Raw genomic sequence first — 17,804 nt, 5'->3', positions numbered from 1 at the left:
AAGCATTGTGGAGCACGGTCATTCACACACAATTTGAATTTCCTTCAAGGAATCTCCTATCCTGCCCTGGCTGGTTTGGCTCAGTGGTTGGAGTGTCAGTCTTGGGTTCAGTTCCCGCTAGGGGCACATACCAAAAAGAAAAAGAAATTTCCTATCCTGAGTGGCGCCTATGCCACTTGGGAGGTGATTAGTCTCCCCTTCTGCCCCAGTGGTGGGTCTGAATGAACAGAATATGCCATGCGCCATGTCCGGTCCTCTCACTCTCAACCAGATAGACCGGTCACCCAGAACACACCTCCAGAGACTTTTACCAGGTTTCCTTTAATCTTTTTGGGGATGTCTTGAGAGGCTGCCCATCTTACGCGTCTAGCCCTTGGTGTCCCAAAACACCAGGAATCTCACTGGAGCCTCCCAATACGTGGGGCAACTATAACCATAGGCAAAATTTCTTTACTTCTAGGGGTAATTAACCTATTATTGGAAAAATATCATGGAAAGTCCATTGACGATAAAAATGGAGTCATTTGGCCTTAGGGCCCAGGTCACTGAGTTCAGGACCGAGTGCGAGTTTTATGATTAGTGTCCAAGGTCAGCTGTATCATTTGAGGAGTCAGGTTTAAGGGCAGGTCCTTGTTTATGGTAAGGTTTTAGCCGCTGAGCCGCCAGCCACTTGGGACATGTAGGGGATAAAACACAAGCATATCCCCGCCCCTAAGCCAGTAACTCTGCAGGACCTTGCCATTCAGGTCCTTGCTGTGGATCTCTGTACCGGACTAAAGGTTTGGGCCCTGTGGCAGAAGCCTTTTATTGAACATGTCACTCTGCAGCTATAGAGCCAAAGCGATCTCGATTAAAATTTTAAGGTATAGATTGCCTGAGAAAGCTGTTTTACAGGGGGTTCACCCATACTCCTCCCTTTTTGTTTTATAATTAATAATTTTAAAGTAGCATGAGCACATTCAACAGTAGCTTGTCCTGTAGGGTTATAGGAGTTTTATGGCTAATGCTCCATTGTTGGAGAGATAATTCAGTGCTTTCAGATATATAAGCTGGCCCCATTATCTGTTTTAATTTCCAGTGGCACCCCCATATGTGCAAAATAGGACAGCCAGTGACGCTTAACGTCTTTGGCTTTTCCCCCGGTAGCGGCGGTTGCATATAGAAAATTGGAATGGGTATCTGTAGTAACATGTACCCATTGAAATCAACCAAATGATGAATATGTGTTACATCTGTTTGCTGTAAGGCATTAGGGGATAAACCCCAAGGATTGACGCCTGCTGATATTGGAGTCCCTCTGGAAAGTTGGCAATCTGGACAAGCCTTAATAGTATCTTGAGCTTGCAAGAGAGTCAAATGAAAGGTTTTCATGAGTGCTCGAGCATTTTGGTGAAAAAAGGCATATGAACACTGTGCTTGCTGAAATGCAAGAGTTGTTGCTACGATGGCATCTGCCTGTTGATTCCTTGTGTTAAAGGTCCGGGGAGTGTGGAATGAGATCGAATGTGGGTTATAAAAATAGGATTATTTAAAGCTTGGAGAGACAAAAATAAGGTTAATAGATATTGATCAGTTAAAGGCTTAATAAAGGCTTGTTCTATTCTTCGTAACACTTTAACTACATACTGTGAATCACTAACTATATTTAAGGGCTCTTCTCTAAAATGTTGAAAGGGTAATGTGGTATCCAACAATTTAGCACCTTAAGTTGACCCAGTGTCAAGGCTGCTGTTATTTTTCCATTTCTCATTTTTTTTGCAGGCTACTCCTGCTTTGTGAGATTTACCTGATCTGTCAATGAATATAGTTCTAGCCCTAGGTCATGGGGTATTACTGATTTTTTGAACCAAGTTAAGGTGTAACTGAGGAATATTTTGCAAGAAGTTTTTTGCTGGAAGAGAGTAATTAATTTCTCCAATGAAATCTGCTAGAGCTATTTGAAAGTCTGTTGCCTGGAAAATGAAAGTGGTAAATTGTTCCTGAGTAAGAGGCAAATGTAGAATCTGAGGGTTATATTCTCTTAGTTCTTGTGTTCTTTTTCTACCTTTGGCTATTAGATTTATAATAGCATTGATTGCCCTCAAATCATGTAGTAATCCCCATTTTTCACCTTTTTTAGGAATTACAAAAATAGGAGTGTTCCAGGGACTGACTGAAGGTTCTATATGACCTGCTTCTAATTGCTTCTTTTAACTAATCTGTTTGCATGTAACAATTTTTTCCCTTTTAAGGGCCACTGATCAACCCATATTGGCACTGTTGTTTTCCAGGCCAATGAAAGGAGGGGAATTTTACCAGTGACACCTAGCCAAAAGGCTGGGTTTAAATAACCATTCCCCATTGAGAAAGAAGATCCCTTCCCCACAAATTTAGGGGAGACTCCATGACATAAGGTTGAATCCATCCTTTTTGTCCATCTGGACCTGTACAGGAAAGGGAGTGAGTACTTTGTTGAGGAGCTTGAGTTCTTCCCTCTCCGGTTACTATCAGAGGTACTGGGGCTTTAGGCCATTTTTTAGGCCATTCCCGTGTTGTTATAATAGAAATGTCTGCCCCTGAATCCACTAATCCTGAAAATAGTTGCCCTTGTATATTAATAGAGAGCAAGGGTTTTTTGGTATCAATAGCCGCAGTCCAGAAAACATCACACTGACCAGTGCTCCCAAACCCTAAATTCCCTCTTTTTGTGAAGTTGGCTCCAGGAACCCAGTAGGGTAACAAAAGGAGTTGAGCTATTCGGGTTCCAGTGTTAATACATGAAAGCCCACAGCCTTAAGCATTACTTTAATTTCTCCTTCAAAATCTGAGTCAATTACCCCTGGCATCACTTGTATTCCTTTCATTGTTAAACTAGACCTTCCAATCACTAAACCTACTTTCCCCTCTGGCAAGGAGCCATACACTCCTGTGGGAACTAAACAAATATCATCAGACTCCTTAAGGGTTAATTCTGTGGTGGTGATAAGACCCAGGCCAGCACTTCTTTCTGTGGAGGCTTGGAGGTCTCCAACCCTCTGTTTGAATTTCCACATGGCGAATTGGGCCAGCGTCAACAGTTTTTACTAGCGCAGTTCAATCCCAGGGAGTCATCAGATAACTACCAACTATTCCCTCCCACATTCCTATAGTAAAGGAACTTTGCAAACCATTTTCCTTTATGCGTTGCCTGAATTCTTTAAAAACCTGATAGGGCAGACATTCGTGCACAGGTTGTTGACCTGGCCGTATTATAGCTGGGAAAGCCCCAAGGTCGCCTACTTTTCTGGCCTCTATAAGACAGCCCTCCATTGTTGTGCGTGGTGAGGCTAAGAAATTTTCCACGAAAGTGGAGGAGGGGGAGGGGAACTTTCCTCCTTTGGTGATCATTTGGGGGCGGTTGGCTCCAGAGTATCCTCCGAAGGGTAGGTTAGAGAGCCAGCTGCTGGGACTGATCTCCTGAGTCAGCTGCTGCAATGCTGTAAATAGCAGTCGTCAAAAAAGAAGGGTCAAGGTGGAAATTTTACACCCTAAATCTTTGTGTACCCTAAAAGTCTTACCTACTTTGAATCACCTGTCAGAATCCAATGTGCCCTCCCTAGGGAACCACGGGCAGAACGCCTGTACGTCCCTCAGAAGTTGCAAGAGCTTCCACTCCGATGCAGAGCACTGAGCCGCTTTCAGCAGCTGTTGTAAGACTCACACATAAAGTTGCTGATCTTAAGAAAATCTCAACCCCATGCTGTCTTACTGGAAACACCTCACAACACTAGATATGTGGGCAGCTGTCCCAAGCCAGTTATCGCTGGCTCGAGAAAACGCTTTCTCGAGTGAAGTTTACTTTGGATCAGGATCTCTAATTCCCTTTTGCATACTGTTACGTTGCTGGTCATGTCTAATCTTGCCGCTGTGTACCTGGTCACGTTGTGGGGGTCACCACTTGCCGTCTCTCAGCCTGCCAGGATGGGTGCAATGCAATGAAACTACAAGCACACGCTGCTTGGAATGAGGGGGAGCTTTGTAAGGGAGTAAATGCTCCAGTCCCATTTATTTGCAGATTGGTTCCCCCAGGTTACAAGTGGATTTATGTAAATTATTTCCTTGAGATGGCATCTCTGCAAACAATACAGCCTAGCTTTGTCTCTTGCTTTTTATGGTGGAAAGAGACTTTGAAACTAGCCCTGGCCAGTTTGGCTCAGCGGTTAGAGCGTCGGCCTGTGGTCTGGAGATACCCGGTTCGGTTCCCGCTAAGGGCACGTACTTCGGTTGCAGTTTGTCCCCGACCCTGGTTGGTCGTGCGGGTGGCAGCCACTCGATGTGTCCCTTCACGTCGATGTTTCTCTCTCTCTCTCCCTTCCTCTCTCTCCCTCCCACTCTATCTGTACAAAAAATGGAAAAATATCCTCGGGTGAGGATAAAAAAGAAACTAAAAAATAACAGACAGACAATCTTGAGTCCTAGGATCCATTAGTCCACCCATGCAAACCTTATCTTACTCACATGCAAATGAAGCACTCAATTCACCTGGGCTGGCCAGATAGTGAGACTGCATTAACACAAGGTTACAAATCGTCCATCTTCCAGCCCCCCACTCCCACAACTGTTGATTTGTATATGGAGAAAACTGTTATAGAATTAACAAAATGTGTGTTCAGATATATTTGGAAAAAGCTGCAAGTTGACCTTTCTTGTCAAAGTACACATTAATATATTTGAGATTTTGAAAAATATTTCTGTAAAGAACCTAGAACCCTTTTTAAAGTTAGTTTAATAGCATTCCACAAACATACTTAACTACAGAACTCTGTTTTTTAAGTCCTCACCTGAGGATATTTTTCCATTTGTCTTCAGACAGTGGGAGGGAGGCGGGGGGGAGAGAGAGAGAGACATCAGTGGGACAGAGGCATATCGGATCCGTTGCCTCCCGCATGACCCTGACCAGGGCCAGGAACTGAACTGCAACCGTGTCCTTGACTAGAATCGAACCCACCACTCTTTGGTCCACAGGCCGACACTTTAACTGCTAAGTCAAACTGGCTAGGGCAACTGCAGAATTCTTACTGTATATTATTACTACAGTTTAGTCTGTATCAGTAGCACATTGTTGTTGTTTTTTTCTGTGAGATAGTCTCTGCTGATTCTTTAAGAATTTAGGAATATAAACTAATTATTGCTGTTTCTTATTTTAGTAACTTTGAATTCCAAGAGAGAAATAAATAATAATTATAGTATGTGAACTAATGTTTGTTATAAAAAACGAATAATTAATCGTCAGTTTAAAAGTGGTGTACTTCACAAGTGGATCCTTAGATTAATTTTCAAGACATGGAAATCCATTTAAACTTCATTTCTGCTTATAGGTTAACAATTCAATGTTCTTTCTCCATTATTCTTGTCTCTGTTTTTAACAGCTATTTTTAAATGCTAACAATAAGGTGGCAGACAAGAACGAGAAAGACCTTGCCAACAAATTACTGACAGAAATAAATGAGGACCAGGTATCTACAAAGCCTGCATCTTGTTTCAGCTGAAGTCCAAAATCAGTCAGTGGGAGCAACTATTCCTGTACTTTTTTCTTTTGTGTTAAAATACACAAACATTATCTAATTTTAATCTTCATAAATTATTTTTGAAAATTGTTAAGAGCAATTTTTATTTTTAATTTTTTAATCTAAAAGATAAATATATTAAAATCTTGGTGGTTAATATAAATGGTTAACAGTATTCCATCTGTGTATGTGTGTGTTTTCAGTGTGAGGAGGTATAAAGTACAGGAATGGAATCCCAGTATCAATGCTGTCCACCTGGTGGTGACTTCTTATTTTTGGGGCTTCCTTTTCTAAGCATTGTGGTGTATTGGGACTTTAGAGGTTTGTTTGTGAAAATGTATGGTCAATTTTAATATCTTGATTCTTTGCTTCTTGTTGACAAATAATGATTATAATTCAATGGACAATCTGAATCTTGGAGGAAGGGAAGAAGATGCTGAATTCTTTGAGTCTTAATTTAAAAGAAGGGTTAACTTTTTTCTTTACTAAATATTCAACTCTACAAGGGAATAGGGTAGAAATAAAATATTTATGTTGCTTTTTATAATACATTAGGTAATTTAGTTTGAATAGACCACCAACAAAATTGCTTTGTTTTCTCTTTCCCAAAATGTTTGTGAAAGAGCTTACATGATGTCATATTAACATTATCTTTTTTTTTTAAATCCCCACCTGAGTATATCTGTTTGTTTTTGTTTTTTTTTTATTCCTCACCTGAGGATATTTTTCCATTGATTTTCAGATAGAGCGGGAGGGAGGGAGAGAGAGAGAAACATCGATGTGAAAGAGACACATCAATTGGTTGCCTCCCATAAGATCCCAACTAGGGCTGGGGATCAAACCAAAACTGAGGTAGGTGCTCTTGACTGGAATCGAACCTGCAACTCTTTGGTCCAAGGGCCAGTGCTCTTTCCGCTGAGTCAAACTGGCCAGGGCTATTAACATTATCTTAATGTTCCAAGTTTTTAAATAGAGTTGTGGCATCGAAAGAGACATAATAATTTATTATTTTCTATTCTGGATATGCAATATCAATTAGAGTACTGTTTTAGATTTCTCTATAAGTATTAGTTCCTCTTAAGGACGCCTTATAGATTAATAAAATAGTTATCATCTTCCTAGAGATTTATACTAGTGTTTCTAGTTTTAGGTACTGTGGTGCCTAGTCATCTTAGATAAAGTCTAGGAAACATATTATTTGTATGAAGTTCTGTATGCAGAATGTTTAATGCATATTATGTTTGTTACATATGTAATGTTTAATAAACAAAGAACATCAACAAAAAACAAGATAACAGCTTAAATAACTTGCCTGAAAGTGGTAGAGGTTGGCTTAAAACAACAAAGATCAAATCAGTGTCCTTTTTCTCAAATCTTTTTCAGTGGGAGGGAGAGGGGGAAATCCTATATCTGGAGTGACTAGCTTCAAGTCATAGTAATGTATTTCCCCAAACAAAGTTTCAGGACTATTGCTTTTTATAACTTTCTAGTCCTTATGTTATGCTTTCATGGTTGACTAAGCTTGATAATGTAATGTTCAGGTTTTTTCAGTATTGATGAGGTTATATTTGTTTTTGTTTTTTTTTGCTATAAATGCACTAACCTGAAATTTAACACATCTCATTCTTATGAAGAAGCTTAAACAGAAATAGACAAAACAGAGCTGTTTTCTATTTTTTCTTATAACTTTTGGCATTAAAGGTTACCTTCTCAAATACAAGACAATGCTTATAGATACATATTTCATTATCTGTTCTGCTTCATATTCTACATTTTATGTAAAAATAGATATACTTTATTATTTGCAAGTTGATTAATTGATTGGTATATGTACATACTATTTCAGGGTTTGGAAACTAAGTAAGCAGGACTATTTTAGACATTTTATTATACATGCTAATAAAAGTTAAACCCAGGAAGTTCATGTGTATTTTTAAGGAAAATTAAATCATAATAGAATTTCCAATGATAGACCTCCCTCCCTTCCTCTTGAGATTGTCCATTAAAAAAACAAAGAAGCATGTATTAAGCTTGTTGTTTTGTGGATCATCCCTCCCCCAAAACATCTTAATGTAATGAATGAATGTAACCCTATCCTTCTTGACACATGGCTTATTTTCTGTCAAGTAAGTAATTTTTCTTGCAGGTTCTATAGTGTTTCAAATATCCATTTTATTGGAAGAGGAATATATTGCATGTCAAGTAATTATTTTCTTCAGGTTTTCAGTACAGAGGTTTCCTAACTTAATATAAATCTTGATTGCATTTGTTAATTTCTTGCCCTTTTTTCCCCCCCTTTGGTAGGCATTTCAGGGGCAGTTGGATTGTTTGGCTGTATCAACCATTCAGGCTTTGACAGCAGTAATGAACAAATCTCCAGCTGCTAAGGTAAAACATATCTCTAAGCTCTAAAATGTTATCTTAGATTTACCAATTTTCATTATATAATTCCCAAAGTTATGTATGAAAGTGCATAATGCATACGGTTTCACGCCTGAAATGAAATAGTTCACAAAATATCTCATCTTAGTATATGAATAATTTTTTGTGATAATTTTAAAGACAGATGCCTGTGAACACTGCTTTGGGATTAAGACGTTGATGACTAAACTGCAGACTAGTAAGGATTTACGGTGTCAGTCAACGAATGGGAAGAGAACACTGGTTTTAAATGTTGAAAAAAAAATTTTTTTTTTTAATCCTCACCCCAGGGCAGTTTTTGCATTTTTCTTCAGATAGAGCAGGAAGGAGAGGAGGTAAGAGAGAGAGAGAGAGAGAGACATCAGTGTGAGAGAGACACATCGACTGGTTGCCACCCACACAACCCCAAGCAGGACCGGGGACAAATTGCAACTGAGGTATATGCCCTTAGCCGCTAAGGCTTAGTGGGAACCGAACCTGGGTCTCTCTGGTCCGTGGGCCGATGCTCTAACCGCTGAGCCAAACCGGTCAGGGCAAAATGTTGAAAAATTTTAAGTGAGTTTATGGTAGTGCATTTAAACAATTATATCTTAGTTTTTTTTGTTTTTTTTTTTTGTTTTAATTTATTGTAATTAATTTATTTTTTATCTTCACCCGAGGACATTTTTCCATTTTTTGTTCAGATAGAGTGGAGGGAGAGAGAGTTAGAGAGAGAGAGAGAAAGATCAATGTGAAAGGGACACATCGAGGACAAACTGCAACGGAACCTGGGTCTCTCTGGACCTCAGGCTGATGCTCTAACTGCTGAGCCAAACCGGCCATGCCAATTTTTCTTTATTAATAATATAATCACTCTTTCACTATTTGGTCAGTTTTTGACTGCTGAGAACATGAACATTTTGCACATGCCAACAGCCCTACCAATTCGGGACTTGTTTTTTCATATGGCCATGGAAATTCTGTTTCTTTGGTTATGGTCACTAACCCTCAGGATTTTCTTTCCCTTCTCGTTTGTTTCACTACCACTGACTCTGTCCTGCTGTCCATTTATGCTGATTTTGTGCTAGTAGTTCCTCATTGAGTAGTTTTAAGGATTAGTGAGGTAATCTATATAATGTGGTAAGCATAGTGCCAGGAACATGGTAAGTGCTTAAAATGTTATTGTCTATTATTACCATTTACCTTTTTATTCATCACCTCTAATATGTTTCATGCCTTGATTACCTTTCTAGTACCAGAAATGAATGAGTTACTCTTTATTTTCCATGCCGTACCTTCAGTTGTATTTCACTCTTTGTTGATTTTTTTAGGAGATTAATTTTGCCATATGTTGGTGCTATATATAACTCTTGGTTAGATTCCTGCTGAATAGTCTTTTACAACTGTTACAGACTGGCTTGGGAATCCAATCTCCATTTATAACAGTTTCTTTAAGGGAAAATATCATTTTACGTTCTAAGTAATTTGGCTTATGAATATAATGGATTGCTTGTTACTATATTATGAAATTCAAAGCTCTTTACAGTGTCATTTTTTATAGTGTATAATGCCTTTCATGGCTTAAAATGAAAAAGATTATTTAAAAATACCTTTTGAAAAGATTTCCTTTCTACCTTTGATGCACAGTTGACTAGTTCACCTCCTCAGAGACAACGTCTTACTCATTTTGTTTAAATCTTTTGATTTTATAGTGAGTGCAAATATTTCTGCCTACTTTACTGGACCAGTTTATTGTTGCAAGGGTTTTTGGTTGTCTTTATATTTTATTTTACAGGTTTATGTCTCATAGTTTAAAAATACATGTGATTTAGATCTTACTAAAATAAACTCAGTGTTCCAGCTAATTCAGACCCTTTAGATACAAAAAGTTGAGAGAAAACTACTCAGTTTTGTGGGTTTTTTTGGCCACTACTCAAAATTGCCAGGACTCTAGTTAGTCCTTTGAGGCTGATGTTTGACTCCTTTACCCTCAAATTCTCTTTATTTTTTCTTCATTTTTGTTTTGACTTAATGTAATACTGCTCTAATTATAAATCAAGTAAAGAAAGTAAAGGAAGTGTCATGTGATCTAACCTATAAAATATAATTATTTTATAATCTACAACTATTGCTAATTATTGTACATTTTGGTAGATTATTGTAACATTGTATTCTAGAAGGTATATGGAGTTTAAGATGAAGATGTGATTTGCAAAAACAGAAATGTTGAACTCATAATCTTTTTAAGTGAATTAGCTTAAATGGATATTATTCAATATTTTAAAAAATATTCCAGCAAATTTGATCTTTGAACATGTGTTTTGATGTTTTTTTATTTTCCCTCCCCTAGGAAGTATTTAAAGAAAGAATTGGTTATACACATATGTTTGAAGTATTAAAATCCTTGGGTCAGCCATCATTGGAACTACTTAAAGAACTTATGAATATGGTGAGTTTTTAAGCTTAAATAAAAGAAGTTCTATTATCTCCACATCAGAGATAATAACTAACCTTTATCTCTTATGTTGCTTTACAGGCTGTAGAGGGTGATCACACTTCAGTTGGGATTTTGGGCATTAGTAATGTCCAGCCTCTCTTGCTTCTTATCCAGTGGCTTCCTGAGCTAGAATCCCAAGACATGCAGATCTTCATCTCTGACTGGCTGAAAAGAATTTGTTGTATTAATAGACAGAGTCGAACTACTTGTGTCAATACAAACATGGGAATTAGAATCATTGAAACTCTTGATTCCCATTCTTCCCTTCATCGAATTTGTGCTGAGAATCTGATTGCTCTACATGGTTCCTTGGGGAGTCAGTCAGTGAGCTCAGAAGAAATCCGTCGACTACTAAGATTGCTGAGAGTGGATGAATCTGAGTATATTCATCCTTATACTACTTCTGTGACTCGAGCAATCCTGACAATGGCCCGAAAACAAAGTCTAGAGAGTGCACTGCAATATTTCAATTTGTCACATAGTATGGCAGGAATTTCTGTGCCTTCCATACAGAAATGGCCAGGGTCTGCCTTTTCCTTCAATGCTTGGTTTTGCTTAGATCAGGATCAGTTGACTCTTGGCAGTGCTAACAAAGGAGGAAAAAGAAAACAGTTGTACAGGTACTAGTACAACTTATGAAATATAAGTGAATACTGTCATAGAATATATGCTGTGATTCTTAAAAAGGAAAAAGCTTTTCCAAGAAATTTTTATTTAAAAAAGTTTTTCTCAGGTAACTTTAGTAAAAGTGTCAGCAATCCTTTCCCCCACAGTGGTATATAGATGGTTGAGTTCAAAAGCAGAAATGCAGCTCAAGCATCTAGTTTTTAAATGTACAAGTTAACTGAAGCTTCTTCATCCTTAGAATGGACACAGTTTAATTATAGGTGCTTTGTTGCTTTCATAATATTAATTGTATATTTTAAGTATTTTGCTAGTTAAGGTCTGAGGTTCAATTGGAAACAGGTTCCATCTTTATTGATTTTTAGAGAGGAAGGGAGAGGAGAGATAGAAACATCGATGAGAGAGAATATGGATTGACTACTTCCTGCATGCTCCCCACTGGGGATTTGGCCCACAACCTGGGCATGTGCCCTGACCCAGAGTTGAACTGGTGACTTCTTGGTGCGTGGGTTGATGCTCTACCACTGAGCCACACCAGCTGGGCTGAAAACAGTTTCCATCTTAAAAATATTTTAAAAATGGAGAAAGAGGAATAATAAACTTGAAATTGAATGGTAATCTCTCTGTCCCATTAAAGGTGTTATATGGTGATGTGAAGGACCAGAAAACCTGTATGTATACATCCAAAATTAGTTACTTCAGTAATAGTTTTTAATATGCCTTTGATATTAAAGACCTTTATTCATACTTTCTGAATCTTATTTGGGCAAATTTTTTTAAGATTTGAAAGTTTATAGCTTTACTATAGTTTACTAATGGAATTCCACTTAAAAGACTACCTTTTATAATTTACTAAACTCTCATGTCCAAAAAAGATTTAAAAATCATTTTTGAAACAAGGTTGTAATAGAATGTTATAATAGAATGTTATAATAGAATGTTAGCCACAATGTGTTTGATAAAGATATTCATGATGACATTATGATTTTGTGTGTTTCAGTGATGATAAAACTGAATAATTGACTTCAAAAGTTCTGATGATATATATTTTTGTTAGCTTTTTTACAGGAAGTGGCATGGGTTTTGAAGCTTTTATTACCCATTCAGGTATGTTGGTTGTGGCAGTGTGCACGAAAAGAGAATATGCAACAGTTATGCTTCCTGACCACAGTTTCTGTGATTCCCTCTGGGTAAGGCTTTAGGGCATCACATTTAACTTCTTGATTCTTTCCTTTAAAAAGCACACATTTGGTTTATGTATACCAGGTGTTTTCATCTGCTTTCTGAGAGTTGATTAATTTTCACTTTCTATTCATGTTCAAGTTTATCTAAAAGGAGGTTAATACCATTTATCATTATCACTGTAAATTTAGCAATAATCATTGTTCTGCTTAAAAATTAAAATGAAATGTTATGATTTCTTTCAAGTGTTCTAGAATTAAATTTGATTTTGAATTCTAATTTAAAATGAGAACATCAATTGTTAAAAACTGCATTTCTGTTTTTCTTAAAATATAAAATGTTTCTCATTAGAAAAAAATTGATTCTAAAGAATACTCATAGATTTGTGAAATGCAGAAAAGATACTGTGTTACAGATGTGTATAGATTTACTAGAATATGCGTAAGTGCTTTTGTACTGTAGAAAAAATGTTATTCATTTTAAGATTGTCATGTTAATTAGCATTTAGTTATGCTTAAACTTAATGTTCTGCTGTTCATACAGACTAGTTATAGAGTAATACTCTGAAAACATTGTCATTCCAAAAATGTAATGTTATTTTCACCTTTTACATATGTTTTACTTTACCAGCACAACATAACCATTGTTCACATGCCTGGAAAAAGGCCCTTTGGTCAGAGCCTTGTCTATATCTATGACAATGGACAGCAGAAGGTCTCTGCCCCTCTCAGATTTCCTGCCATGAATGAAGTAAGCACATCTAACCTACTCTTTATAGGACTGATTGATTGAGCTCTTAAAAAATTTCAATTTAATGTAGAAGGTTCTCTTTATTCTAAATATGTGCCCATAAATTTAATGTTTTCTATATACTAAAATATAGTAGGTTAATATTTAATTCAGTTAGCCTGTCATCATTAGATGAAGTCATACAACATGTAATAAAGAAAAATAACTCAAGGAAGAAACAAATGTAATTAAAGGCTTAGGAAAAAAGACAACAGCCAAAGGAAAAATCAAAGAAAATTAATGGAGCAGAGCAAAGGATCGTTTAATAAAGCTCTCCAAGTGTAGGAAATACTTAGAAACTGTTATGATGGACTTGTTTCCTTCTCCATTGAATTTGAAATAATAATGAAACTTTAAGCCTTCACATTATAGTTAGGTATAAAATAGAATTTATTTTCTAGGGTGACTCTGAAAGAACATTAGTGTAAAAGTTCTTTGAGAGTATTTGGATAATTTTGAAAGGGCCTTTTCTGAAGGTAATGGAATGGATTAGACTACTTCCCAAGTCCTAGGATTCTAGTAATTTCTTGTTGCTGTTTATCTCAATGACCATTTCAGGATAACCTATAATTAGCATTATTATACTAGTGTATAATTCTCTGTTTATAAATTTGAAGGGGGAAAAGAAGTTTTCTCTATTTTGGAATATAGTAAAGTTGTTAAAATTTTTTGTTGATATACATTCATTAAAAATTCAATTTGCCCTGGCCATTTTGGCTCAGTGGTTAGAGCGTCGGCCTACAGTTCAGAGAGACCTGGGTTCGTTTCCCGCTAAGGGCACGTACCTCGATTGCAGTTTGTCCCCGGCCCTGGTTGGTCGTGTGGGTGGCAACCACTTGATGTGTCCCTTTCACGTTGATGTTTTTCTCTCTCTCTTCCTCCCACTCTACCTGAACAAAAAATGGAAAAATGTCCTTGGGTGAGGATTAAAAAAAAAAAATTCAAAATTTGCTAAAAGATATAGAGTGAGTTATAAAAGTAATGCATCCAAATCAAGTAGGCCAAAGATAATAACATCTGTAATGTTATTATACACATAATCATACACATAATCATGCATACACATATCATGATCCAGCAAATGTAGTTATTTGCTTAATTTTATGTACTGTTTCATTTTAAATATGAGGACAGGAATTTAATTAAAATTGTATAATTTGTTTCTTAATTTTTAGCCTTTTATTTCTTGCTGCATTGGTTCAGCTGGGCAAAGAACCACCACTCCTCCACCATCCCAAATCCCAGATCCACCTTTTTCTTCTCCCATTACCCCTCATCGGACATCATTTGGTGGAATTCTGTCATCAGCCTCCTGGGGAGGAACAATTGAAAAATCAAAATTGATTACCAAATTGATATCAGCGGGAACCCAAGACAGTGAATGGGGATGTCCCACATCTCTGGAGGGTCAGCTAGGCTCTGTTATCATCTTCTATGAAGCACTACAGCCTCCTCAGGTGAAGGCATTATATTTAGCAGGTGAGTATATTAACATTCATACTGTTTAATTAAACTTATTTTTTTAGTTGCTTAAATCTGAAAAGTGTGTTTGTTTTCATTGAAGCTTAAGGGGAAATAAACCCCACCACACACTATACTTTTGTCCCCCTTGGTATTATTGAGATGTTATTGACATATAACATGTACATTTAAGGTATACAGTGTGATGATTTGATACATGTATGTGATGCAGAATGATTCCCATAATAGTTAACACCTCCATCCCCTCATAAGAACCATTTTTATATGTGTTAATATTATATTTGAGATTGACTTTCTTAACAACTTTCAAGTATATTATACAGTAGTATTAATATAGTGCACCATAGTCTTTTTGGTAGGCATAAATAGAGCAAAACTTTAAGAAATATTTCAAATATGATCCATAAAGCTGCCTAGTATTAGTTCGATAGAACTGCTATAACAAACTATCCACATTGGATGGCTTAAACACTATTCTATTACAATTCTGAAAGGTAGAATTTCAAGATCAATTTTCCATCAGGCTTGATTTCAGGTGAGGCCTTTATTCCTGGCTTGGTAGATGGCTGCCTTCTTGGCTGTGTCCTAACATGAAGTCTATTCTCTGTATGTATGCAAAGAGAAATATCTCTGGTGTCTTTTCCTCTTTTTTATAAGGGGCCCTGTTGGATTAGGGCCTGACTCTTCTGACATCAGTTAACCTCAATTACCTCTTTAAAGTCCTTATCTTTAAATATAGTTACTATTTATGCCTACCAAAAAGACTATGGTGCACTATATTAATACTACTGTATAATATACTTGAAAGTTGTTAAGAAAGTCAATCTCAAATATAATATTAACACATATAGTTACCTTCAACGTATGAATTTTAGGGGTATGCAGTTCAGTCCACAATACTTTTGAAAGATTTTAATAAATCGAGGAAACAAAATATCAGCCCATCTTCATAAAAATTGCGGGACTAATTCTAAAATCATGAGTTTTATTTCCAACTTGTCATTTTTATTATTTATGTGTTAATATACCTGAAGAACTCACGAAGGCAGTAGAATTAGGAGTCCTTAGATAAAATTACAAGCTGTTTTTCTTTTGGCCTTTCTTTTCTTTTACTATGATTTTAGATATACACAGATTATTATTGGGTCATAATTATTTTCAAAATTTATTATATCTATATCTTAGTAGATTGTTCAGGAGTTAAGTTTTTAAGTAGCCATGTATATTAACTCTGCAGAATAGCTTGTCCTTTGTCAAAATTTCTTTTTTATATTTTATGGGTGTTTTGAGATGAATGATAATGTCCAAATGTTCAAAGTTTAGAACCCTTTTATTACTATAAAACTCACCAAAGTATTTGGAGTTGAGCTTTATAATCCAAATAAATTCCAAATTAATAATAAGTCATTTAATGTAATCATCATAGCTCTAGAGTTAGGATTTTGTTCTTATAGTTTTCCTTACTTATAATTCTACTCTTATGGATAATAATTCTTTGTTATATATGGTCATAATGATAATTTTTAATGGCTTCATAATATATTGGATTCATAATGCATGATTTACTTAGGCTATTTATAATCTTTAATATTGATATGAACGGTTTTACTTTATGGGTTTTTTTTTCATAATTTGATGGATTTTCTTATGATAAACTGCCAGGATAAATATTCATAGGGTGTAAATATTGTAATGGCTCTTAATACATGTTACCCAATCAGCTTCCAAAAGGGATATACCAGTTGACAACCCCTACCAGTAATATATAAGTATACTAGATTCATCATAGCCTCATTAAGCTGGAATGGTCAGTACTGTTTTCTCCATTCTTTGATGTAAAATGGAACCAGTTTTTTTTTTTAAATAAGTTTTTATTGATTTTTAGAGAGGAGGAGAGAGAGAGATAGAAACATTGATGTGAGAGAGGATATATTACTTGGCTGCCTCCTGTACCCCCTCTACTGGGGATCAAGTCTGAATCTGGGTCTATGCCCTGACCAAGAATCGAACCAGAACCTCTCAGTCCATGGGACGTCACTCAATCCACTGAGCCACACCGGCTGGGCTCAATCCAGTTTTAATTGTATTTCTTTGATTTTTTTTTTTTTTTTTTTAGTGAAGTCAGTACTATTTTCTACTCATTTGTTATTCCATTTCTGTGATATCTGTTCACATTATTAATTATTTTGCTATTTTGTCTTGTGGATTTGAATTAGTTTACATTAGATAAATTAATAAAGTTTGTTATATTTTATATTAGTTTTATAAACTTCCTTTCTGTAATGGAGATTGATCCATCCCCCCAACTTTTTTAGGTTTCGAATGCATTGAGAGTGATATAAAAATAAAGTACATTTGGCTAGTTTGTTTTAACTGTGTTTTGTGAGTAGCTTGAAACAGCTCAATTTTAAATTTTGTTCTGATTACACAGAACCGAAGAGGCCATATCTATTCAATGATGTGTATGTGTGTGTGTGTGTATAAATAATTTTCAGGTCCAAACTGTTTAAGCCCTTGGAAATTTCAAGAGTCTGACATGGCCGACCTTCCTGGTAATATCCTTCTTCACTACACTGCAAAGGTCAGAGTAAATGCATGGATTGTTCATCTAGTTGTAATTATGCTGTCTGTGAACTTGAATTCCTTTTAAAATTTGTTTTGTCATTTCAGTGGGTAATTGAGAAGGATGAGCTTGAATTGCCATGAAAAATCATTAATTTTCAAAGGAAGATGAGAAAATAAAGGTGTACCTTTCATCTAAGGTTCAAATGTGATTATTAGTTACCCCAGTAGTATGAATAGGAGTAACTGTAGTAGGAATTTGTACTAATGAATCAACTTCAGTAAATGAAACTGTTTAAATGTTTTTCTCCTACTTTTTTGAAAGGAGAAAGAAAATAATTTGCTCAGCATTTTCTTTGTTAATTTTTAAAATATTAACAAATATTTAATATTTGATCTTTAATATGATATTAGTCAGAAAACAAAACAAAAAAAGAAATGTTTATGTAGGAAGGAGAGAAAAAGCAACCACTTATAAGCATACTTATGTCATTCTTGCTTAGTCATTTTTCTTTGGACAAAAGGTCAGCAAGGACTGAGTAAAAGAAGATCAAAGGTAGAACTGGGAGGAAGAAAAGGAAGTGGCATAAACAAGCAATATCAGTTGCCTTCATTATATTCAGTGTTACATTGACCCAGGAAATGTTTTTACTATGTGAGATTATATATTATAGAACATTTTTCCTAGTTTAGCCTGCTAGTATATAGCCATAATTTATTACTTTGAATACTCATTTGTTATA

At 36.0% G+C, this 17,804-nt stretch overlaps 1 protein-coding gene across 1 annotated transcript in view; it reads left to right on the top strand.

The window, feature by feature from the left end:
- NBEAL1 (neurobeachin like 1) overlaps positions 1-17,804 on the top strand; it is a 201,847-nt gene that overhangs the window by 66,518 nt on the left and 117,525 nt on the right. Inside the window, exons 10-17 of the mRNA XM_036253508.1 lie at positions 5,388-5,474; positions 7,830-7,913; positions 10,276-10,374; positions 10,462-11,042; positions 12,104-12,236; positions 12,859-12,978; positions 14,193-14,496; positions 16,995-17,080. Of these exons, the coding sequence (XP_036109401.1) occupies positions 5,388-5,474; positions 7,830-7,913; positions 10,276-10,374; positions 10,462-11,042; positions 12,104-12,236; positions 12,859-12,978; positions 14,193-14,496; positions 16,995-17,080 (1,494 nt within the window). The remainder of the gene's footprint in view (positions 1-5,387; positions 5,475-7,829; positions 7,914-10,275; positions 10,375-10,461; positions 11,043-12,103; positions 12,237-12,858; positions 12,979-14,192; positions 14,497-16,994; positions 17,081-17,804) is intronic.

The sequence above is a fragment of the Molossus molossus genome, unplaced genomic scaffold (genome assembly GCF_014108415.1).
Source record: "Molossus molossus isolate mMolMol1 unplaced genomic scaffold, mMolMol1.p scaffold_m16_p_11, whole genome shotgun sequence".
Classification (NCBI taxonomy): Eukaryota; Metazoa; Chordata; class Mammalia; order Chiroptera; family Molossidae; genus Molossus; species Molossus molossus.
This window is presented reverse-complemented; position numbering and strand designations above follow the sequence as displayed.